The sequence below is a fragment of the Mytilus trossulus genome, chromosome 9 (assembly GCF_036588685.1).
Source record: "Mytilus trossulus isolate FHL-02 chromosome 9, PNRI_Mtr1.1.1.hap1, whole genome shotgun sequence".
Taxonomy (NCBI): domain Eukaryota; kingdom Metazoa; phylum Mollusca; class Bivalvia; order Mytilida; family Mytilidae; genus Mytilus; species Mytilus trossulus.
This window is the reverse complement of record NC_086381.1, coordinates 12,797,627-12,824,733: the sequence shown is the minus strand read 5'-3', so window position 1 is coordinate 12,824,733 and position 27,107 is coordinate 12,797,627. Positions and strand designations below refer to the sequence as shown.

At 31.3% G+C, this 27,107-nt stretch overlaps 2 protein-coding genes across 3 annotated transcripts in view; one reads left to right on the top strand and one right to left on the bottom strand.

Annotated features, from left to right (window-relative positions):
- LOC134685146 (MAM and LDL-receptor class A domain-containing protein 2-like) overlaps positions 1 to 1,534 on the top strand; it is a 90,557-nt gene extending 89,023 nt beyond the window's left edge. For both annotated transcript variants that reach the window (XM_063544619.1, XM_063544618.1), the window contains exon 8: positions 291 to 1,534. In XM_063544619.1, coding sequence (XP_063400689.1) covers positions 291 to 1,366 — 1,076 coding nt within the window. In that variant the 3' untranslated portion in view covers positions 1,367 to 1,534. The remainder of the gene's footprint in view (positions 1 to 290) is intronic.
- A 6,886-nt stretch (positions 1,535 to 8,420) lies between these two features.
- Positions 8,421 to 27,107, bottom strand: part of LOC134685143 (putative uncharacterized protein DDB_G0271982) — a 67,635-nt gene continuing 48,948 nt past the window's right edge. The window contains exons 6-13 of the mRNA XM_063544614.1: positions 25,503 to 25,631; positions 23,163 to 23,270; positions 21,022 to 21,114; positions 19,497 to 19,565; positions 17,077 to 17,163; positions 16,509 to 16,598; positions 12,594 to 12,707; positions 8,421 to 11,290 (exon numbers count right to left, since the gene is read on the bottom strand). Of these exons, the coding sequence (XP_063400684.1) occupies positions 11,153 to 11,290; positions 12,594 to 12,707; positions 16,509 to 16,598; positions 17,077 to 17,163; positions 19,497 to 19,565; positions 21,022 to 21,114; positions 23,163 to 23,270; positions 25,503 to 25,631 (828 nt within the window). The 3' untranslated portion in view covers positions 8,421 to 11,152. The remainder of the gene's footprint in view (positions 11,291 to 12,593; positions 12,708 to 16,508; positions 16,599 to 17,076; positions 17,164 to 19,496; positions 19,566 to 21,021; positions 21,115 to 23,162; positions 23,271 to 25,502; positions 25,632 to 27,107) is intronic.

The following is a 27,107-nucleotide window of genomic DNA, read 5'->3' as shown; positions in this document are numbered from 1 at the left end:
TTGATTTCTATCAAAAATAAACACAATGTAATGTAATCAAAAACTTAAGATAACAAGCTTGTTGTTCAGGAGAATGGATATTCACTTTTACTATGAGTGGCAAAACACACTTTGAAAAATGAAAAAAAATGAAAAAGTTCAACACAGAATACAAACATGAACTTATTCAAATGCAAAGAACACTAGTGGTGAATTCATGTGAACCAGAGGGCTTACACAAAAATCCTGCTTCTTAAGGAATTATTGTTTTGTGCGTGAGCAATTTAAAATAAAATATATGTTTATTGTAGATTTTGAGGATACTACAATAAGTTATCAAGAAACAACTGCAGCTGAGACCACAGAAGCCGTTGTACAAACGACATCTCCGTTAATCAGAACGACACCACATCAAGAAAGCATGACAACTCAACCAGTAACAACAACAGACGAATTTATAGATTTGTCTACAAATGTGTATTCTAGTTCCATTGTACAGAATATTGACAGTTCAACTGAACTTAAAACAAAAGCAATAACTACTACAACCATGCTTCCAACTACTTCCAAAGTAGTAGAAACAACGATCAAAAATCATATAACAACTTCACCAGTTAATCAATCAAAAACTGGCATGACTTCTGAACCGATGACGTCAAAAGAAGTAATAACAAAGCCACTTACGACTATGAAGAAAACAACAATTAAGCAAACAATGCCAACCACAAGGGATACTACTGTTTCTTCAACATCTGCGTCTACGACAAAAGAAATTACAACTACCATTACGACAAGTACGAAAAGAAAAACAAAAATAACTTCGAAACCTACAACAGTGACTACTTCAACAACACGGAAACCCGAAACCACTTTTGTTGTAACTACGATAAAACCTACAACAACGACAACGAAATCATTACCAACAACAACTAAAAAGACTAAACCAACAAATAAAAAGACAAAACCAACAACAGTAAAGACATCAACTACAGCTATTTTGTCTACTGCGACAACGAAACAAACGACCAATATTCCTGTTTTTAAAACGACGAAACGCGTATATATATCATCAAAAAGTGTTTCAACTGCGTTAACTACTCAAGAAATGGTATCTTCTGACAAGAAATCAGAAATTTATTTTAAAAATACTACAGCCTCGTCAGTATCAAATTTGACTACAACACAAGGTTCTGTTGATATAGTTGAACCAGCTAAGAGGTCAGACAATACTCCTATAAAACCTCTTATGATAGGTATAGGAGTCGGTATAGCAATTGGATTAATAATAGTGATCGGTGTCATTTATACATATCTTAAAAAACGACGGAAAGACGATATTTTTGAAGACGAAATGGAACCTATTGCTAAAAATGCTGTATATGACTGAATCAAAATACAATTGTGGTGAAGCGATATCCGATTTGTTTTCCAACATTGAACCATTGACAACTATCCTTTTTTTCTGCTGCATCAGAGACTGTGCCTCTTCCTTTTCGAAACTGTTATCAATGAGTAGATTATATCCCCACACTCATAGTCTTTAGTGTGCTTGACAAAATCACACTCATAGTCTTTAGTGTGCTTGACAAAATCAATACTAGTACTAGAAACACGAGTCGTATGAACCCAAATCCATGCCATGAATTTATCTATAGCCCCTGCTTATACTTTTTACCTGGATTTATAGTCTTCAAGTGTTATAATCACCTTATTATGATTAATAACCTTTAATGACATAGATGTTTGGAGGTTTGTGATACTATATGTTGTATATAACCTCTCCATGAATTGACCAACAATTGGATATGCAGATGTTCGACGCAAAACAGCGCAGATAACTATCGATCCAAATAATAGTGTTGAATGCAATACGTTATTATATCAAGTTTGTTTTTATATGTAAAAGTCTCTACATCATTTTGGAGATTCGAAGTAATACGGAGATTGTTATAGACTTATTTTGAAGAAGACAAATATGACAGTATAGCTTGCAGAGAAAACAAAGGAGGGGCGTTTGAATGAAAATTGATGCTAACAAACATGACGACATCGGTTTATTCGGGTTGTTTTGCATAATTTCTCCATGTTTAAATCAATCGGTCAGTTTGATTTCCCTTTTTGGGGTCGGCTTTCGCCACAGGCACGTGTCTCTGAACACATTACCTGTTTGATATACTAGTATTAAGTATATAGGTATAAAATATCAGGGACGGGTGCTTTTAAACGTTATTTCCTATATAATAACAAATTGTAAAACCGAATTTTCTACAAATTAAAAAAAATGTAAAACCGTATTTCATACAAATTAAAAAATTGTAAAACCGTATTTTCCACAAATTAAAAAAATGTAAAACCGTATTTCCTACAAAATAACAAACTAGAAATTGATTTTCCTTTTAAAATATCTTATTTTCCCGAGCATTAAAATTATACAAAAGTACTTTATAAATAATAAATGTGCTAGTTTTAAAAATAGTTCATTGATATAGACAGTAATATAGTACCCCTATTTTTCGCCATCGTATGTGACGTCACATTTTTTTTAATTACGTTGACGCCTGGACTGATTCGGATGTGTCTATTCTGTGTTAAACTTTAATAGCATTATGTATTCGGGTTCAGTTTTCTGTAATTAGTTAATACTTCAGTTTCATTATGTATATCTCTTTCATATTCATTTGTTAAAATTTACTGTTTGCAATAGCATGAATTGTTATATATAATAAGGGTGTTCTTATCCCGGGCATAAAAACAATGCCGTATTTGGCAAAACCTTTTAACTTTTGATCTTCAGTGCTGTACAACTTTGTACTTTTTTCAATTTCGATCTTTTATATCTTGGCGTTATGTATTCGGGTTTATTTTTCTGTAATTAGTTAATACTTCAGTTTCTTTATGTTAACTCTTTCATATACATTTGATAAAATTTACTGTTTGCAATAGCATGAATTGTTCTATATAATAAGAATGTTCTTATCCCGGGCATAAAACAATGCCGTATTTGGCGAAACCTTTTCAACTTTTGATCTTCAGTGCTGTACAACTTTGTACTTTTTTCAGTTTCGATCTTTTATATCTGGGCGTCACTGTTGATTTTTGTGTGGACAAGGCGCGTTTTTGGCGTATTGAATTTTAAACCTGATGCTTTTTGTTATCTATTAATCATGTTTTTCTTTGTCTTATATGTTCTCCTATTTATTTGTATTGTAGTCCTGTAATATTATGTTGTCATCTCCATGTTATATTTAACGTTGCCATTAAAGTGCGAGGTTTGGCATGCCACAAAACCAGGTTCAACCCACCACTTTTATTCCCCTTTGAAAGTGTCCTGTACCAAGTCAGGAAGATGGCCATTGTTATATTATTGTTCGTTTCTGTGTGTGTTGCATTTTAACGTTGAGTCGTTTGTGTTTTCTCTTATTTTTGAGATATTGAGATAAGACGTGGCACGGTACTTGTCTATCCCAAATTCATGTATTTGGTTTTCATGTTATATTTGTTATTCTCGTGGTGTTTTGTCTGATGCTTGGTCCGTTTCTGTGTGTGTTACGTTTCGGTGTTATGTCGTTGTTCTCCTCTTATATTTAATGCGTTTCCCTCGGGGTTTTTTTGTTACCCCGATTTTGTTTTTTGTCCATGGATTTATGAGTTTTGAACAGCGGTAAACTACTGTTGCCTTTATTTGACATTTTTACCTATTGAGTCTGTTTGTTATGTTCACTGATCGATGACAATATAATGGAATTTGATGCGACTGTCATACAAGTGAGAGGTTTGGCTAGCTTTAAAACCAGGTTCAATCTACCATTTTCTGTTCCAAGTCAGGAATATGACAGTTGTTATCCATTCGTTTGATGTGATTGAACTTTTGATTTTGCCATTTGATTGAACTTTGCTTTTAAAAAAAATTCAGACAATGATTAGGAACGATTATCCTGTCCTTTAATCTTTATAGTCTAAACCGAAAGGGATTTATTTCCATCATCTTGTATTTTACTAAAGTTTGCTACAATTCTTCACCTATTTCGTCGTTTTAAGATATAGGGGTATTCATCTCAGTATCATTTTAGAGAGGGGGTTACCATACTTGTAGTTTTAGTTACGCTTTGTATTTATAGAGGCAAGGAATTTATTAAACAGAAACTCTTTTCCTGTACTTACTCCTTTCATTTTTCTTTGTTTCTGGATCGTCCTCTATCACATATTCATATTACTGTTTGATATTATGTATTTGATTTAGATCGCAAACCGATTTCATTGTAAAAATGTGGTAACTATTATATTTATACCTTGCTTTTGTCCTTTTAGATAGAGATCTAGGGATCAATCTTCCTTTAATTATGTTATACTATATATCTCAGTATTTCTGATTCAAAAATTTGTGTTTAATAAGTATATCACTTTTTTTTTATTCAAAACATGTTTGTAGCATAGTTAAAATGTTGTTTGTGTTAAGAAATTTGCATACAATTATTGTCAACTCTATTTTGGTCATTCTCAATTGCTTAAAACTCAAGAGTGATTTGTTCATATAGATAATAGTATGCAATTAGTCCTGCCTTTGTCACAATTGATTGAATTTGTTTTATATGAGTTCATTGAAGATGATATGAAAAAATGACTTTAGCTAATGTAGTTTGCATGAGATATAAGACGACCAATAGTTAGCTTCACGATTAAAATTTATATTCTGGAAATGTGTTATACTAAATTCTGTGAATTTACCAATACATATACCAACATGCATGTGTGTTTGTTTTGAATTACTATGCATAAACATAAATGACATTTAAGCAACCCATGAATATCATATTCAACTTTTAGTCTTTTGTGGCACTCCAGTGTACTGTTGTTAAGTTGTTTTCCTCTTATAGTTGATGTGTTTTCCTTGATTTTAGTTTATAATCCGGATTTGTTATCTCTCAATCGATTTATGACTTTTGAACAGCAGTATTCTACTGTTGTCTTTGTTTATTGGCCATAGACCAAAGTTACGCTTAAAATACGTTTGAACAAAGTACATTTTCAGTTATTTTATTATTAGTCCCGCATTTGAATATCATATGCACCTCTCTTATTAAAATACATGAAGTAATATTTCATTGAAACATTATAGCTTATCCGAACAGAAAGGCTTGTAGCACGAGTCATTAAGGATTATCAGGAGAAGAGAGACAATACCGAAGAAACAATAAAAAAATCATAATCTAACCATGGTTAAAAAAAGGCAAACGTCATTCTACAAATCCCTATACAAATAACTAAACACTTTTATTAACTACCTGAAAAAACTGCGGTGCTCTGGAAGATGAAGCAGATTCTATATAACTCAAACATTGGTTTAAATGAATTTAAGAATTTCTATCACTAGTTTTAAAATGGAATGTCTAGAGTCAAACCAGTACTCAACCTTTTTTGTAATAACAATGTCGTGATTCAATTAAAGAAAAAAAGAGTTTTTGTTGTCATATAAATAATGGCAATAGAAGTATAACTCGGTTCTAAAGTCATGAATTAATTGAGAGAAATCTGGGTTACTAACTAAAACCAAGGGAAACACATCAACAACAAGAGGAAAACAACGGGAACTACAGAATTTCTGAAGTTCAACAAAAAAAAAAACCACGATGCAACACACATAGATACGAACTATAAGATAGCAACTGCCGGTTTCCTGCTTTGGTACAGATAATTACATGGTTTCAAGAGAATTTGGTAGTTTTTCTATTGTTTATAACATATGTATATTTAGGGAAAACTGTATTTGTCCATGGCCATAAATATGGAATTGCACATGCAAATATTTTTCAAATGCTTTTCATGTGACACAGTTGTTGAGAAGATCACATTTGAATTGCCTGACTTCAGCAATTGAATTAATGGTTCCTATAGCTAACCCAAATTAAACAATAACATTTTTATTTTATTTTTCGTATGAACGACTGATAACGGGAGGGAATACATTTTGATACCTGTATCATTCAAAGATTCTTATCGAAACACTGCAACGTAGTAATATGAAGTAATTTATGAGATTGGGATAGAAGTTTGCATACCAAAGTCATATTGTTGTTTACACTTATATGCATAGTTATGATATTTTTATTAACAATATCTCTAATTAATTCAACCTATCAAATAAAAAAGAATTAAATGACTGGATATAGCTTGCACGACTATTTCAGTATTTATTACAAGTGTATTGGTTAACAGAATTCAAATTCAAACTGCAACTTGAATACATATGTTGACCAATTGGTATTATTAAAGGAAAACGATTTTTGAGCTCAGTAATAAAAAAATATAAATTTGAGTACCCAAAATTGTTTAATCTTAAATAAGTTAGTTTTTACATACTGGAGAAATTATAGCTGCATATAGGCGTGGGCCAACATCGATGTTACAACTACTCAATAACAAAAATAACCAAAGAGTTTAACAAAATACCATTGATGAATTTCCACTGGTTTGGTTTGAGCGGTCCTGATGAAGATACAGCCAGAACAGCGTGCAGATGTACATAATTTAAAAAAAAATGTATTTTCAATAATGAGTACCGGTACATTATTATGTCATCCTTTAAGTCTTGAATAACTCATCATTAACCATCAATGATGCAAAATTCTCATAATAACGAACACGATTTGGACACGAGATAATTACTGACAAGGTTAACAATATTTGACTGTTTTCTTCACTAATACATATAGTTAATTAGGCCCAACAGATGTTACTGTACTTCTCTTCATCCGGTTCATACAAACTTAAGATGAAATTGACATCTTCTCCTCCAAATTTTACGTGATTCATACTGTTATTTGCTAGTAGTATGTTGCTTAAAAGTATTACTATTGACCTTGAAATACAATAGAGGCCATCATATTCTATAATGGGATTGACAATCATACTTACTATTATGAGAACCGGACTTACATTTTAAACTAGATGACCCAATCCTGATTGTGTTTTTAATTGTTCTTGTAGTTTCAGAGGGGAAGATGTTTTGTTACAACTTTAATGGCGACAGGTGAAAATATCAAATGTTAAGAATAACTAACTCTGTGTCAGGTTGGTGTTCTAAATAAGATACAATAGTCTTTTTTTCCCGTCTAATTTATGCTATGTGTTTTTGTTTACATAACATCACAAATAATTGTGACCACTATCTCATTATCAAATCCATATACCTGACATGTACACATTACTGACACATTGGTGCAGGCTATTCACATCTTTTTTTTTATAAAGAACAGGAATCTAACCACTACTTTGGATATTATATATATTTGTTATATGAATAAAGGCAACAAGGGTATATCGCTCTACTGGTCAATTTCTGGTCACAAGCAGAATTTCTTTTTTCAAATATTGTTTTAAGGGAACTGTGCTTGGAAATATTCATTTAACGTGTATTGAACTCATCATAGATACCAGGATTAAATTTATGACAGACGCATGTTTCGTCTACAAAAGACTCATCAGTGACGCTCGAATCCAAAAAAAAATAAAGACCAAATAAAAAACGAATTTGAAGAGCTTTGAGGACCAAGATTCCTATAAGTTTTGCCAAATACAGCTAAAGTAATCTATTCCTGAGGTATCTATCAAAGTTAATAAAAGTTACTTTTAGTACAATATTTCATTATTTGCCATTTTATCAATACATTTATCCTTCCTGTATGTCACCTGAAAAGAGGGACGAAAGATACCAGAGTCAAACTCATAGATCGAAAATAAACTGACAATGCCATGGCTAAAAAATGAAAAAGACAAACAAACAAGAGAACACATGACACAACATATAAAACTAAAGAATACGCAACAAGAACCCCACCAAAAACTATGGGTAATCTTAGGTGCTCCGGAAGGGTATTCATATCCTGCTCCACATGTGGCACCCGTAACGTTGCTCATGTTATAACAAATTCGTTGAATAGTAAAATCGGAAGGTGTATTGAAAAGGAGCTCAGGAAGCTTTGATATTACTTAGTCTGAAAGCAGTTAGTTTTGTATAATCAAGAACGTCACCAAGCTTTACAATGTCCAAGCTCATATAACTTACAACTACACTTTAAAACAAAACCGCAGATTTGTTGATATTTATTTTGTCTTTTAATCAGACAAAACAAAAGATTTTTTGTCATTCTCAATTGGTTAAACTACAGATTTTGATAATATTGATAACATTATGCAATTAGTCATTCTATTGATGGAGGAAGCCAGAATGTCCAAAGAAAATCACCGACCTTCGATAGGAAAACTGACAATCCTAGTTAATTAAGATTGGAGTCTAGTGTATCTGCATGCGTTGGATTCGAACTCACAACATCAGTGTTGACTGGCTAGTGATTACAGTAGTAACTACTCAGACCACTCGACCACCAAGCCCCCTGATTTATTTGCAATGCGTTACTACAATTAAAATAATGGATAGAAATGGATGTCATGAACACTGAATATTTTATTACTGAACTCATCAAAGAACAATACTCAAAAAACTTTAAAAATAATACAAAACTAAATAATCATTAACCAATCTTGTTTGTATAAATATAGGTATCTTTTCCTACAGAATGTATTCTTTCTTTGATTTGAACAGTAGATCTTTGTAAAAGAAACATGTAGATGATAATACATATATCATAATAATATAGAATGGAAGAGCTTGTAGCATTTACAATATAGTATGCCTTGTATGAAGATTGTATACTGTAAATTCAGAAATTATTGCGATGTTTTTATTATTGCGTAAAATTCGTCAGAGTAGTAAACGCAATAATTAACTCGCATTTTCAAATAAATAGTATGAATTTAACAGGATTTTTTCTGAAATTCGTAAAAATAAAGATCACATTTATCTCTTAAATGATAACATCGCAATAATAAATGCACGCAACAATTTCTGATTTTACAGTAACCAAATAAAGTCCCTACGGATTCCAGCAGGGTAGTATTAGCATTTCTCTCATGCACTTTCTTACTCTTTTTTATTTAATTTTGGTAAATGCAATGGTGTTTAATGTCATCAACCATATGTATCCAGCAAGGATCACATACTTTTCAGTAACAATTATATGTCATATTCTAATATTTTTTTTAATATCTGGAGAAATTGTAATTGGTGGTAATTCTCTACTAGCTGTTTCTGCTTTAAGTGTACACACATTTTGTAGACTTATGACGATTTAGACTTTGGAAAAATGGAAGGACACATGTCTATTGTTTTATCCAAGAAGAGTGTTTGTGGTGTTTTCGTATGTGTTTTGTTATTGTTCTGCTATCTCAATAATCTATACTCCATATCTACTTGTAGTCATTATAAAAAAATTATTTTATCATAGATGTCATAGTACATGTACTCAGAAATACTGATGAATCTTTAAGATTTTCCATGAACAAGTCATACCAGTTTCCAAATAAATATAAATTCTTCATTCTATAAATCAAAGCCATTTGTTTTTAAGCTATGCTTAAAATATGTAATAATTGAAAGATTTCAAACTATGAAACAATGATTGGAATGATAAAACATATATTAACATACAACCCAATAGATGACACAACCATAACAGGCAATACTTTACATGTAACATCAGACACCATACATTCTATCTACAACTCATGGAGTCTTTAACATTCACCCCAACATGCCTTTGCAAATGTTCAATTAATACCACTTAATTGGCAGCTAAATCATAATTGGTGAAATCAAATTGAAAATTGTATATTCGTGCAACAAACACTGCTTCACTTGAAATTCAAACTTTCAAAATACATGAAATAGTGCAAAGAAAAAGAATCGTATTTTTACATTTTCTAACATCAATTCATTATAATAAGGTTGCTAATGTTAAAAAAATAGAAGAGAAAATAATACAGTTATGTAGAACGTATTGTTTGTGGGAATCATTTGTACTATATTCAAATGAAAGGTTGGTGTTATTTGTAAGGAAACTGATTTTATGGTCTTTCTTTTATCTTTAATCACATTTTTCAATCGGCTATTATTCTCCTATTTTAAATATAATTGTATTGTATCCTATTGAGTTTCTGCATTAATTTTATATTATGTGTAGCAAACTGAGTTTATTTTCAATGCATCTTCAGAGCCAGTTTCTATTTATTTTCAATCAGAAAACCATTAATGGATATCAGAAAACATTAAAACAAAATGGTGATATCTCAATTATTATGTAGTAGTGAATATAATGGCAAAAGTTACTTATTTGTTATAATCAGAATATATGTCAAGTGCATGGAGGAAATGCACATGAGTATTTTCTTATATAGTATTAGAATAATTAATCAACAGTATTTCTTAAACCACAAATTTTCAATATTTTTTTTTACAACATACTGAATATTAAAAATAACAAATATTTTAAAAATACATACCAATATCTATATCCCAAATATATTAAAAGACAACATTATGCATTATTTTCCTTCTTAATGAAATCTTCTTAATACAGGCAGTGAAAACAATATAAAAAGTTTATATACACATTCTCTGTAATCTTAAATCTCTATAAAGTATAAGGCAGTGTATATCATGTATATGTTACCATAATAGGTTAAAAACATAAAAATCATATGAAAGGGGCGGGGCATGAAACCCTTTTGAGAGACATAGTGTGCAATCTGTAAGTTTTACTCTGTGCTTGTTTTCAAGATAAAAACCCAGTGAAAATTTGACAGGAAATTAATCTCTCTAGATTTTTTTTGTACTATTATCAATGGCCACTTTTTTGTTATAAAAGCTATGAAAAAATATCAAGGATTTAATAAGATTTTCAAATATGGCTTTTTAAACTATATGTAATAAAATTATGAAAAACTAAGTATGATTAAGCGTGCAAAATCTTGTATAGGCAATACTTGGATAAAACCAGAGGATTGAAAATCTGGCAAAATTGAAAAACAAGATCTAGTGGAGCAAACATCTTTACATAACTATTTTTGTATGAAAACACTTGACAGAAATAATTGGATGAGCAGACATCAAATTTATAATAAATAGACCGCTGTTTCTAGTACTTGGCTGCATGGAGTTATATACATATACTAGAGCACTAATGAACAATAAATCAATAAAATAACCAGGTTACATAATAAATAATATTGAGATTGCAAATTTTGAAGTGGAGAATTTTTTTTGTTCTACTCCAGCTTATCATGTCTCATCTTTTTTTTCTTCCTGTAGTTTTGTATCATTTTGATTGTCTTCCATTATCATAGTTAACTGTTGTTTTGCTGTCTCTAAGAACACATCTAAACTGGATAACTGTCTGTGCCTCACAACCTTGTCCTTCTGTAATAGAAAGAAAAAAATACAGTGAAATCTCTAAGAACACATCTAAACTGGATAACTGTCTGTGCCTCACAACCTTGTCCTTCTGTAATAGAAAGAAAAAAATACAGTGAAATTTGTAAGAACACATCTAAACTGGATAACTGTCTGTGCCTCACAACCTTGTCCTTCTGTAATAGAGTAACAAAATAATACAGTGAAATCTAAACTGGATAACTGTCTGTGCCTCACAACCTTGTCCCTCTGTAATAGAGAATACAGTGTAAAGATAAGGAGACACTTTAAGAGGAGGAAGATCTTGTTTCTTTATTTACAATTTATAACTTTTCCCTTCATCCCTGAATACTCCTGGGAATAGAAATTGAACTGAATTTTCTAGTTGCTGCAAGGGCAACAACTCTGTGATGCCTCCTGCAAATAAGTGTATATTTGGAAGAAAGGATTAAATGATTGGAGTTTGTTTAATGTACAGTGGCAAATATTTCATGCATAATCAGGACAAGATCAATTTAAAAATATCCTGTGACGGACTTCACAGCAGCCCTTACCTGTTTTCGCTGCTCCATATAACTTTGAAACTCTCCCTTGATTGTGTCTATAGCAGCCCTTAACTGATTTTGCTGCTCAATATAACTTTGAAACTCTCCCTTGATTGTGTCTACAGCAGCCCTTACCTGTTTTTGATGCTCAATATAACTTTGAAACTCTCCCTTGACCGACTCCACAGCAGCCCTTACCTGTTTTTGCTGCTCAATATAACTTTGAAACTCTCCCTTGACCGACTCCACAGCAGCCCTTACCTGTTTTCGCTGCTCAATATAACTTTGAAACTCTCCCTTGATTGTGTCTACAGCAGCCCTTACCTGTTTTTGATGCTCAATATAACTTTGAAACTCTCCCTTGATTGTGTCTACAGCAGCCCTTACCTGATTTTGCTGCTCAATATAACTGGGATATCTCCCTTGATTGTGTCTACAGCAGCCCTTACCTGTTTTTGCTGCTCAAAATAACTTTGAAAGTCTCCCTTGACCGACTCCACAGCAGCCCTTACCTGTTTTTGCTGCTCAATATAACTTTGAAACTCTCCCTTGATTGACTCCACAGCAGCCCTTACCTGTTTTTGCTGCTCAATATAACTTTGAAACTCTCCCTTGACCGACGTCACAGCAGCCCTTACCTGTTTTTGCTGCTCAATATAACTTTGAAACTCTCCCTTGACCGACTCCACAGCAGCCCTTACCTGTTTTTGCTGCTCAATATAACTTTGAAACTCTCCCTTGACCAAATCCACAGCAGCCCTTACCTGTTTTTGCTGCTCAATATAACTTTGAAAGTCTCTCTTGACCGACTCCACAGCAGCCTTTACACATTCTCTACAATGGTTCTTCTCTTGGTCCAGTAACTCCCCTATTGATTCCTGTAAAATCATAAGTGTTTTATTTACCATTAAAAATTTACCCCAAATTAGTGCTTAAACAAGAATGTGTTCATAGTACATGAAAGCCCCATTCGCATAATCAATTTCTATGTTCAGTGAACAGTGAAATTGGGTTCAAAACTCTAGTTTGGCATTAAAATTAGGAAGATCATATCATAAGGAACATGTGTACTAAGTATCAAGTTGATAGGACTTCCACCTTCATCTTTCAATGTGTTTGTAAGCAATGAATTGTAAAAGTTGTTTTAATTTGTCAGTGGGGAGTAAATATTAAACATGGCACTGTAAAAACATTATTTGGTGGTAGTTGATTTAACTACAATTGTATATAGACAAAGGAATATAACTCCAATTTTACAGATTACTTTAATAATGACATCACTTTTAGAACAGATCTTAGATTACTGCAACAATACATGCACATGTTATGCAATTTCTTTACAAGTACAACATCATTTTACAACTTGAATATCCAAGCATATATTTAATTAATATGTTTCTGGGAATGTATATGGATAGGATGTTTAGAATAATCAATGCACTATATTTTGTGTATCTCAAAAGTAGTGATCAACCTTGGAATATTTAGAAATCAAGTTAGTACCAAAGGGGTTTGATTGCATTTTATGCAATTTTGACCCAAAAAACTACCTTGACCAAAAACTTCAACCTAAAACAGGACAGATAGACAAACAGATGGATGGACTGATGAAGGGAGGGACTGATGAAGAGACAGACTGAAGGAGGAACAGATGCACTGACCATAAAACATAATTTCTGTAGGTCAGGCATAATAAAACAATGAAATTTAAAAAGAAAAAACAACATATGTTTCCAATGACTTGTTACAATACAAATTCACAAACTTATAATAATTGTTACAGCTATTACATTAATGCTAGGAAGAAAAATCTTTGTTTGGCTTGCTTGCTTTGCTTGTATCAATGTTTGCTCAAGCATGGCAATTAAGATAGGCGGGGCTTCAGATTGTACACATCATACTTAAATTTTATTGGACGAAGAACCAAATAGCTATTCGAACACACCGGCCTACTCTGATATTGTGATTCATTATACATAGGTATTTCATTTGACCCATATATTTCATCTTTTAGTACTGTGCTTTTTTATGTTATAAAGTCAACCTGTAGCCTTGCTATATGAAAATGATAGAATCTGAAGCGAGATGATGTATCAAATATTCTTGCTTTGAACGTTTTCAAGACAAAATATTCACCTCAAACACACCCTAAAATAAGAAGGTGCACTCGATTTTCTAATAAAAGGGAGAAATTAAGTAGGGAGAAATGACTTAATTCATCCCTTTTATTTATTATGTCCATTGTAATTGAATATTGCGCACTTTGGATTAATTTTTGCTTGTAAACCTTCAAACTGATTATTTTTATTATGTTGGATGAAGAAAATTCATAACCTTCGATTTTTTTTCAAATTACGAGGGACGGAGAACATTTCAATCTATAAGTTCAGTTATTTCCATGTCTGTCCTTCAAATATGTGACTCAAGAAAAAAAATACAAAAATTGGTTACAATCGTAACTAAAAGAGAAAATCAAGTGCACCTTCTTATGTTAGTGTGTGTTTGAGATGAATTATTTGTCTTGAAAACGTACAAATCAATACATCATCTCGCTTCAGATTCTATCATTTTTATATAGCAAAGCTACAAGTTGACTTTATAACATAAAACAATCACAGTACTATAAGATGAAATATATATGTCAAATGAAATACCTATGCAATGAATCACAAAATCAGAGTGGGTGTGTTCGAATAGCTATTTTGTTTTACTACAAGTACTTGACAGCAGTCATTTAAGATGGATGATGAAAATGCATATCTTCGAGGAAAAAAAAATGCATTTTTTTGGCTGCCATTTCTACTATTGCACTTTATATTTGTCTTCCTGTGATGTTTTAAAATTTAGTGTCCTTAACCTCAAACATAACTTCCAATAAAATTAAGGTATGATGTAAACAAGCTGAAGCCCCGCCTATCTTAATTGACATGCTTGAGCAAACATTGATACAAGCAAAGCAAGCAAGCCAAACAAAGATTTGTCTTGCTAGCATTAATGTAAATGCTGTAACATTCCACAAAAATTAGCTTCTACAAGTATAATTATGTAATTTCATAGTTACTATTTATAATAAAAACAAGAAACAAAATGTTTCTCATGATGTTTACAAATTAATTTGTTATAAGACAGTGATGAAAAATTCTATTCTCAGTCAGTACAATATAAAATTCAAAGAATCTTCAAACACAAATTTAGAAAGTGATTGGTAAGTTGATCTGAAAATCATCTACACAGTACAAATCATCATAAGAAAGAGCGGACCACGAATCAGGTTTTTTTACACTCAGGATTTTGGTATTGACCCTTTCGGGATCAGGGATTTTTCAAATTTTGGGATGTCAGGATATTTTTTTTTTTTAAATTCCGGACCTCAGGATTTCATGTTTTAAGCCGGGATTTTGGGATCAGGACCCTTCTGATCCCCCCATAAGAAACATAAGAAGATAAGAAAATTGTCTGCACAGTACAACTCATTATAATGAATATCTGGATAAAATGTCAAATCATTTCTTAATATAGCATCTGAGAAATATGTTATGAAAAAAATTTCACTTGTTATTAAGTTCCAGACCAAAAATTAACACATTTTCAATTACAAAAGGGGAAAAAAACATGTGCATTGTTAAAGGTAAATGATTAAGAATCTATTCTTAATAATGAGGAATACGAGTATTGCATTTCTCATTTTAAATAAATTTAAGACCTAACATGTGTTAAAAATCATTTAAAATGTATCCACAAAAAAACCTTTGTTGAATTAACATTCCTTGTGAAAAGAGAAGTAATTGCCATGTAAACCAATAGAAGTAAAGTGAAGTAACTAGTATTTTGAAAAGAACAATGTATGGGGGAAACAACATAGACAGTGAAAGACACAAACTTCTCAGACACCAAAACCCCATCCAAGTTAAGACTTTCATTATCTTTTACTTCCACACACTAAGTAGTCATAGATATGAAGTTTTACAATATACAGTTATGGCCCGTTGAAAAGGTGAATATCCAAAATTGTCAACACGAGAAGGTTATTTCAGTGAGGGCACAGCCCGAAGTGAAATAACTTTTGAGGGTTGACAATTTTGGATATTCATCGATTCTAAGGGGCCACAATTGTTTTATTATACCGAACTAACAGTGGAAAGGCCTTTCGGACACTTTCTATATTTTTTAAACTTTTACATAACAAAGTCAAAGACAAGCTGACGTTTTAAAATACATTTGTGTTCTAGAAATTCTAGAGTGTACAACAAAAGTAGAATCTTTTTTGTAAAAAATTGACGGCCCTGAAAAGGACTGTTACTCTAATAAGAGCTATCATCAGCTGCTAGCACTCTATTCATGTCCAATGCCTTATTTTCTTGTCTATCGGTGGGCTTCTAGTGTAACGTAAACGTTGCCATTTTGTTTATTTACATCTGTGACGTCAGTATTATGGGAGATAACTCAAGTACAAATCAACAATCTAAAAAGGTTATTCGCCGATGAATAATAGGGTTATTCACTGCTGGTGGAAATTTTTAGGGTTATTCGTCCTTCCTTGCAATTGAATTAAAAACAACTGAATTATTCCATGTCACGTGATAATGTTTTGCCCAATAGAGTTGTTTAAAATATATGTAAGGTATAATAATAAACGTTCTCCTGTCCTGTCTTTTCATGTTACATATATAATATCATACCTTATTTTTTTCTTTTTCATCCAATAAAGCAGTTTTCATTTCTAGCAAGTATTTCTGCCTTTCCTCTTGTAAGTCCTCTTTTAATTTCTCCTTTAAAACAAGACAAAAGTGCACAATGATAAAAAAAATGACACAAGCAATTGACATCAAAGCGAAAAAAATTCTATTATTCATTTGGCATAATTCATCTTGTGTATTGCATGTATATAAAAAAGAAGATGTGGTATGATTGCCAATGAGACAACATGTTTAGTTATGAAAAATAATTTCTATATGCTCTGACTTGTAGAAGAGTGTGTTGGAAGAGAATGCAGCATAACAAATCAATTAATATCCTGACATTTAACAGTGTGTTACAATATCATTTTACTTGCATAGAAACAGCTGGCCTCAGAGGTCATTTCAAAATTTCATCTTATTTGTCTTCCAATCCAATGTACAAAATACATATATGTCAATATGAACATATATATAGCCACTAATTTTAAATTGGAAAGTCAAGTTGGCTTCTTCAAGTTCTATAAAGCTCATCTTTCTCCTAAATTCAATTTTCTAATAAAACAGTTACCTTTTCTTCTTCCAATTTCTTGTTCATTTGAGTTTTCTCATTTTCTAATGTTTCCTCTAATTCTTTCCTACATCTTTCTTTTTCTTCCTATAAAATATTTTATCTGAATAAAAATCACTTGTCTCTAGTAGTTAACATAGAGTTATCTTTCTTGGGCTTGAGATGTACAAACTTTTGTCACAAATTGTTTTCTGACACAAAATCTTGTCTTACATGTATGTAATTTTGATAGTACAATATTAATGCAAAGATTGTAATCTAAATATATATATGGCACTACTTTATGCACATAAACTGGCAGAATTCAAAGCCAATAGCCAATGAATGAATAAGGCATGGTCAATTAATTTCTAAGGAAATCAGATGTAACTATTATAATTTATAAATCATAGACTAATAATATGTTTTCCTTGAAGTCACTTTTAACTCCACCTTCCAAGGAAAAAGTGTGCTTAATTCTCTATTCTTGGACTTTTTTGATACAAAACAACTTTTTGCTCAAAGTTGAAACAAAGACTTAGTTGTCTATTGTTTATGTGTTACAAATTTGTTTTTTGTTCATTTTTTTACATAAATAAGGCCGTTAGTTTTCTCGTTTGAATTGTTTTACATTGTCTTATCGGGGCCTTTTATAGCTGACTATGCGATATGGGCTTTGCTCATTGTTGACGGCTGTATGGTGACCTATATTTGTTAATGTCTGTGCCATTTTGGTCTTTTGTGGAAAGTTGTCTCATTGGCAATCATACCACATATTCTTTTTTATATTAGACCTCCTATTACGACTTTTGCAATTAATTAAAAACTTTTTATGATAAATGTTATAAGCCTACATCAAAGAGATAGTCAACATAATTTTTTACTGCATGCATGTGTAGGACTTATAAAAATTAATCAACATCTTTATTTCATAAATCCTAAGCTAAGTAGCATTTTAATATCACTAGTAGAAATTGCATATATTTATTTTTTCAAATATTTTTCTCGGACTTGTTATGATTCAAGATTTTTTTCTTCAAAATATAAAAATTTGATTGAAATCGCATAAAGTAAATCATGAAAAATTGAATTGTGTAAAAATATCAAGAAACGACTTCACACAATATTTTCTTTATTGTATAAAAAAAGTATCACTTCCTCATATATATTTAGCAGCAAATGTCCTTTGTAATACAAAGATTTGTCAATTGAAAAGACATCATAAGGCCACTTTTTGCTCCTTGATTGTTTAATGTAATTTCTCTAATTCTATGGAAATTTATCCCTTTTCGAACCCATTGTATAAAAAAATTTAATCAACGTGTGGTTGCTGGTGATCTCAGAAGATCATCGGATGATTTTAAGGGTCATGACCTTTTTGGCTGACTGGATGAACCAAAATATGATAACAGGTGTTAATGAAATTGACAACTTTGTGCAATGTGAAAGGCACTCGAAGGGGATTTTCGGTAAACAAAAAAAGAAAATATCTTTTTAATCATTAGAGAAACAGATTCGTACATAGTTACTCGTAGATTATCGGATTTATCCAATCTCGATAGTTAAATTATAAATTTTAAAGTACTCGCCGAGGCGGCTCGAACTTTAAAATTGATAATTTAACTATCTCGATTGGATAAATCCGATAATCCACTGGTATCAATGTAAGAATCTATATTTCTCTAATTCTTTGTCGATTTATCCCTTTCTGCACCCATTGTATAAATAAAATTTAATCAAGGTGTGGTTAGTTTGATCTCAGTTCTTCATTGGTCAAAATCTGATTATGATGTCAAATTTTCTTGCTTTCCTCTGAATTTCCTTTTCTGATGGCACGAAAAAAGGCGACCATGCCTGATGACGTCACATAAAAAGAACAAATCTTTTTGCAGATCATTCGAAAAGAAGGAATAAGTTTGCTTGCGTATTGTTTGAAAATTAGATGTTTTGAGAAACAGATTCCACTACCAAATCTTGTGTAATACTCTCAACAGTTAAATTTTCAATATTTAAAACGCTCTGCAAGCCTCGCTTTTTAAATTTGAAAACTTAACTGTCTCCAGTGGATAAATATTGAATCACACTAGATGCAGTGGTAGAATCTATATATATATCTCTTTAATAACATCCTTAGGCTGTTAACAAGACAGATTAAAGTACTTATGTATCTGAAGTTTGTCTTACAAATTTACTTTTAGTCTTCCAGTATATTGCATTAAAATGAAATATGCAAAACATGGAGTTTCAAGAGAGAATCAATCTTGTGCAGGAAAACTGACTTCTCCTGTCAGTGAAGATTGGAGTCGAACACACCTTGCCAAGAGCTGTGTTAAAACTATTAAACTCAGTGTTGACTGGCTAGTTACTCAGTGCTGATCAATTGTTTAGATCACTGAGACCAAGATTTGAAACATTGACTAAAATGTAGGTTTTATATATACCTCTAAACCTTCTTGTAATCTCTTTTCATACTTTTCTTTTTCCTTTTCCATTTGGAAATCAAATTCTTTCTGAAATTAAAAAAAATCTCTTTTTACATATCTTAGCAGACAATTCTTTCCTACGAAAGTTTCAAGTAATTTTCTAGAGCAAATAAGGTTGTATTATTTAGTAACCACTGGACCCAAGAACCATGTAAAATGTGAATCATACACATTTTTACATTTGATATTGTGTTTATAATGCAAAATGATATCTTAACTACCCATTAATTTTACTTTTATCCATAGCTATGGCAGATAGAAAATATATGAAATTCAATAAGATGTCTAAAAAGGGAAATACCATCATCTTCAGTACATTTTAATGGATATATCTAGTTGAGATATTAAAATAAGAGTATGCAGCATTCTCAAGTGAATCTCAATTTTCAAAATTACCATCATTTGTTTTGCAGAAAGCTTCTCAACATTTTTATCATTTCATCTTTCTTAATGTTTTAAACTCCATTTCTGACCAAAAACAAGAATGTGTCCTCAGTACACTAATGCCCCACTCGCACTATCATTTTTCATGTTCAGTGGACCGTGTAATTGGAATAAAAACTCTAATTTGGCATTAAAATTAGAAAGATCATATCATTGGGAATATGTGTACTAAGTTTGAAGTCGATTGGACTTCAACTTCATCAAAAATTACCTTGACCAAAAACTTTAACCTGAAGCAGGACAGACGGACAAACGAACAGACAGACGAACGAACGAACAGACAGACGAACGAACGGACGAACAAACAGACGGACGAACAGACTCACTGACCAGAAAACAAAATGCCCCTCTACTATTGTAGGCGGGGCATAAAAACCATGATAATACAAGAATGTGTCCATAGTAAACAACATGCCCCACTCACACTATCATTTTCTATGTTCAATGGACAACAAAATTTGGGCCAAAAATCTAGTTTGGCATTTAAATTAGAAAGATCATATCATAGGAAACATGTGTACTAAGTTTTGAATTGATTGGACTTCAACGTCATGAAAAACTACCTTGACCAAAAACTTTAACCTGAAGGACAGACGAACAGACAAACAGTACAACAGACCCACAGACCAGAAAACAAAATGCCCCTCTACTATCATAGGTGGGACATCAAAATCAGACCAGACAGAGATGATTTAGAAATATACACAGTTCCTGTATCAATGGGGGTGTTTGTTCCACAGCAGGCAGTATTAGATCTTGAACTTATTAAACAATAAAATGATGTTGGGGAACTTAGTTTAACATAGGACCCTATGGACAATACCTACACATGTCTTATTTTAGAGAACAACTGAATTGAATGAAACCAACTTGACATGAATGTTCCTTATATATAGCTTACCAAGTGTTGTTACATTGAAGCCAATCCATCATCCAAGATGGCTGCCAGAGAGAGACTTAAAAACTCAACCTAACTTATTCACCTCATGTTAATAATATATAATAACCAGATGTCATACAGATTTGTTTAATGCCAAACCTTTTGTTCAGCCACCAGCTCTTGTATCATTTCAGATGATTCCTTTTTTAATCTTAATTTCTGTTCTTCCACAGCTTTTGAAAACTCTTCTTTCTGAAATAATTAAATGTACATGGGTTACTGCATGCCTTTCATTCCAGGATGTATTCTTACAATTCTTATTTTAATTAGTGTCATGTCTAGCTATTTGTTGACAATATTACTTCTAACTTTTGTCTGTGAAATTATCAAACTGTTGGAATTCAAATTACCATAGTTTTACCTCATACTGTGACATATAATATATCATTTTTGTCCTTTCCAGCAAACTTCATGACAATTATATTTCATATAATTATATAGATGATCACAGTTGGATACATGACAAATCATATTTGCATTACTTTGCTTCTAAAGAATGTGACTTCCAACTCATTAGTGCTCATGAGACATAACTAAATGCTCAGAAAATGTTGATATTATGTCTGATATCAGTGTCAGCTTATTACCAAGATCATAGGATAAGATATGTTAACCTTTATTTCAGACTCAAAGGTCCTAATGTATTTTTACATATCACAAAATATTCTACCTCAAGAGGATAAAATGTAAAATAATTTACAGTACCGTTCTGGAAGTTAGCTTATCTGATTTATCACTTTCTTTTCAGATGGTGCTATTTAAAAAGTTTGCCCTATAATCTGAGTTTCCTTTCATAACATATAATCTAAATAGGATTTTTGAAAATCTTATAAAATCCTTGTTAATTTTTGAAAGGAAACAGGTTAAAAGTATGAAAAATCTTTTCTAGTTTTAAAATTTCATTGGCTCATATCTCAAAAACAAGGTCAGAACTTTTAGTTCCATAAATATATATTATCAATTTGTTACAATTTTGAAAAAAATCTTGTTATTTTTAAATAGAAAAGCTAACATCCTTAATTACTAGATGTATTTCTGTATTGATATTTCAATGATTTTTATATTGTGTCTCTATTTATTTACACTGAACCAGGAACTACCCTGTACAGCAATGAAGACTATATTTCTATGACATAAAATCAACTCTGTGTATTCTACTAAAATATTTCAATTAACAATCAAATCGTAATATTGACTTTAACATTAAACTGAATCATATTTCAAAAAATAAAAAAAATAAAAAATCTGGTCTGCCCGATTTTATTTCCATAGAATTTTATTAAATACATTTTCATGATAAATAAGTTACAAAATCAATTAGTTTAAAAAAATTAATCACCTATATCAATATCTATTAAAAGTTAATCTGATAAAATCGGATCGTAAAATTTCTACGATGTAAAGGAAATTAAATACATATCTTGTTGACATTACCAGTGCAGTGCCTATATGACAAACATTGATGTTTATTTTCCAACAGTGGGAACATTTCTGTGTGTGATTCTCATTGGTTTAAAATAACAAAATGATAACATCAAAAAGCAAATTTTCACAAAATAAATACAAATGAAATACATGTCAACACTAAATCTCCATAATTATCTTTATAGTATTTGACTGACCATTTAATTGAACTGTCAGCTGCAAGGTAAACTCTTATCATCCCTTATTGCTTCTATTTCTTTTTCACTATGATTATTTAAGGCAAATGCTCATACTATCTATATATACACTCTAGGGATTATCATTTCATTAAAAAAATTTCAGGGAGCATAAAATAGTGGCAAGGGCAATCTAGCTTTTTATCACACAACCTGTTTGATGGGGGGAGGGGGGGCAATACCTTTTAATGCTAACATGTTTTGGCCCTTTTCAAGGTGTTGTTTACTGTTATCTGAGATAAACTAAAGCTGTTAACTGTTTTTTACCCACTTTGTTAACTGTTATCAGCATTTTTGCATTTTTGTTAACTGTTTTAACCAAAATCGAGGTGTTGTTAACATGTTAACAGACCCCCTATTGCCCCTCCTCTTTGATCATCCCCCATGATTTTCAATCATTAGCTGGTCCCATATGCAAGTGTTTGAACAATTATGTTGTGTTTCTTCATTGAAGTTTCTGTTGTTCACTTTCTTGTTGCTGACGTAATGTCTGAGTTTGAATCTCCTGCTCTTGCTTAAGGAATTGTTCACTTACTTGTTGCTGACGTAATCCTCCTGCTGAAGTATTTGTTCACTTACTTGTTGCTGACGTAATGTCTGAGTTTGAATCTCCTGCTCTTGCTTAAGTAATTGTTTACATTCTCTTAGCACCTCCTCTTGTTGTGAAATACATTGCTTTGACAATTCCTGTAAAAAAATTCAAATAATTCAGTTTTACTTTAACAATAATACAAATGTTACAATTCTTTAACTATAATTCAAAACAAGAGTGGACATGCTTAATGGTCTGGCCTGTTTTACTTATCATTAACTTATAGTACTTGAAACACAGACAAAATCACAAATAAGAGTTTAAAGCTTTACTTCAACTTTCCCATAAACTTAACTTAATCTAAGAAAATGAGGTCAAGGTCATATAAACTGAAGGATAAATACATGTACACGTTACAACCTTTCAATACACTGATAATAATAAGTTGACCTATTACATATAGGTTCTTAAGTACAGACTTAACCAAGAAAAACTAAACATTGACAAATGAACCAGGAATAATTAGGTCAAGGTCAGATGAACCATACCAGGCTTACAATCCTTCCAAAACAAGTATTGTTGACCTATTGCTTATAGTTTAAGAAGAACAGATCTTAACACAAAAACTTAACACTGAGCAATGAACCATGAAAATGAGGTCAAGGTCAAATAAAACCTACAAGTCTAACATGTACATCATAAATATGTCCATACACCAAATATGGTAGACCTATTGCATATAGTTTCAGAAAAACAGACCAAAACACAAAAACTTAACAAAGAGCAATAAACCATGGAAATGAGGTCAAGATTAGATGACATCTTACAGTTGTAAATGTACATCGTACAATCCTTCCATCCACCAAATAAACTAGACCTATTGCTGATAGTATCTGAGATATAGACTTGACCACCAAAACTTAATCTTGTTCACTGATCCATGAAATGATTGATTGATTGTTGCACTGATCCATAAAATGAGGAAGAGGTCAAATGAAAACTGTTTGATAGGCATGAGGACCATTCAAGGTATGCACATACCAAATATAGTTACTGCAAATTCAGAAATTATTGTGTGCATTTATTATTGCGATTTTTTTCATTTTACACTTAAATACGATTTTAATTTTTACGAATTTGAGAAAAATCCTGTTTAATTCATACAAAATATTTGAAAATGCGAGTTTAAATTATTGCGCATTTTGCGCAATAATAAAAACCTAGCAATAATTTCTGAATTTACAGTATCTTTTTACTCATAATAAGAGAGAAATTAACCTTACAAAAAATCTTTTTTTTTTCAAGTAGTCACTGAACCGTGAAAATGAGGTCAAGGACAATTGTCATGTGAGAGACAGAAACTTCGTAACATAAGGCATCTATAAACAAAGTCTGAAGCATCCAGATTGAATGAACACAAAGACAAAAAAACATAATGCCTATAAATGAGGCATAAAAAACAATAACTATATAACATCTATACATGCTTTAAACTTGTATCTTATGTCTATCTTTAGATTTAACTAAGGTGGCAAGGTAACAGTACAACCTCAAGTGGTCTAGAGTGCTGAACATTTGTTTGTATGTCACTTGGAAACAAAATTTTACTATAGTCGCAATTAACAATTTCACTACAATTAGGTGTGGCTTAAATAGTTAAGTAGTTGAAGCAATTATTAAGCCAAGATAAACTTCTAAAGGTTGGGATATTGATTTAGAATCAACAAATCAATATTTCATTACATTTATTCTTAATTTTTACAGAACTGTTATCAAATGAAAATCCTTATTTTCCTTATGTGAAATGAGAGGTCCATAAGCTATAGTTTTTGTATAGCCTCTTACATTTTCATAGATAAAATCCATTTCTAATATGGTTCTATCAATGTACAATTTTTTTCAGTCAATAATATTTATCAAGCACTTGTAATCTTTTTCTGGTATTTACTTTCTAAAAGTAAATCACTACTTTTTAAATGAAATCTGAGTGTAAATATCATTTAAAAGTTCTCTAAGTAGTATTTTACAATTGACACACGATATGGAAGCCACAGGCGACAGTTAAACAGACAAAAAGGTGAGTATCTACCTCTACAATGAGCCTAGTCTAGCATACACTAAAAAGAAAATTCACAAAAATACTAACTCAGAGGAAAATTCAAAACGGAAATTCCCTAACCAAATGGCAAAATCAATCGCCCAAACACATCAAATGAATGGATAACAGCTGTCATACTCCTGACTTGGTACAGACATTTTCTTAAAATGTAGAAAATGGGGTATTGAACCTGATACACTCAAAGTTGTGAAACCATAACAATTCCTTATAGAACTGACAGATTGTTTAGCTATATCTTTAAATTCTAAACATATTTATGTTTTCTTACTTTATACTGTTCCACAACTGTTGCTATGGCAGCCTGACTTTCAAGTCTGGCGTGACGGATTTCTTCACAAATAAGTGGATCCACCTGCACTTGTGTAGGTTTCGTCTTTGAGATGGTCCCATTTTCAGCCTGTAAATATACAGAAACATTATTACACTAATACAAAATGTATTACTGTTTAAAAGAACCTTATTACTAACTTTGTACAAAGATAATTCAGGATATCGTTTACAATAATTATAAAGAATAGGACACAATAAACATCGCAATAATAAAAATAATAAAATAATTTTGAAATTAATATTTCATAAAAATTCTACCCAACACTTTCCAATGAGGATTTTCTCAAGGCGAATTTCATACTTATATAAACAGAGAATGTGTCAATGTCTCTCCTGCTTGCATACAATGTTATAAAGGTACTTAACTCCGAAATGTTGAAAGTGAATCCAACTAAATTACTGTTTTTTTATTACCAGTACATTTACTTGTTTTATCACCAGTACATCAACTTGTTTTATCACCAGTACATTTACTTGTTTTATCACCAGTACATCAACATGTCTTATTACCAGTACATTTACTTGTCGTATTACCAGTACATTTACTTGTTTTATCACTAATACATCAACTTGTTTTATTACCAGTACATTTACTTGTTTTATTACCAGTACATCAACTTGGTTTTTTTACAGCACATTTACTTGTTTTATTACCAGTACATTTACTTGTTTTATTACCAGTACATCAACTTGGTTTTTTTACAGCACATTTACTTGTTTTATTACCAGAACATTTACTTCTTTTATTACCAGTACATTTACTTCTGTCATTACCAGTACATTTACTTCTTTTATCACCAGTACATTTACTTGCTTTATTACCTGAACATTTACTTGTTTTATAACCTGAACATTTACTTGTTTTATAACCTGAACATTTACTTGTTTTATTACCTGAACATTTACTTGTTTTATTACCTGGACATTTACTTGTTTTATTACCTGAACATTTACTTGTTTAAATACCTGAACATTTACTTGTTTTATTACCTGTACATTTACTTCTTTTATTACCAGTACATTTACTTGTATTATTACCAGTACATTTACTTCTTTTATTACCAGTACATTTACTTGCTTTATTACCAGTACATTTACTTGTTTTATTACCTGAACATTTACTTGTTTTATTACCTGAACATTAACTTGTTTTATTACCTGTACATTTACTTGTTTTATTACCTGAACATTTACTTGTTTTATTACCTGTACATTTACTTGTTTTATCACGACTACATCAACTTGTTTTATTACCTGTACATTTACTTGTCTTTTTACCAGTACATTCACTTTTTTTTATTACCAGTATATTAACTTGTCTTTTACCAGTACATTTACTTGTTTTATAACCATTACATTAATGTGTTTTAAATACATTCAAATTACTTGGTTTATTACCAGTACCCACCCCTTCATATCATATTTCTTTACATTATTGTTTTTTTTAAACATTCTGTGGACATTTCATCTCAAAAGACAACATCACAACTCATACAAAATATGAGAAATTGTGGAATGATTTCCAATGAGACAACTCTCCATC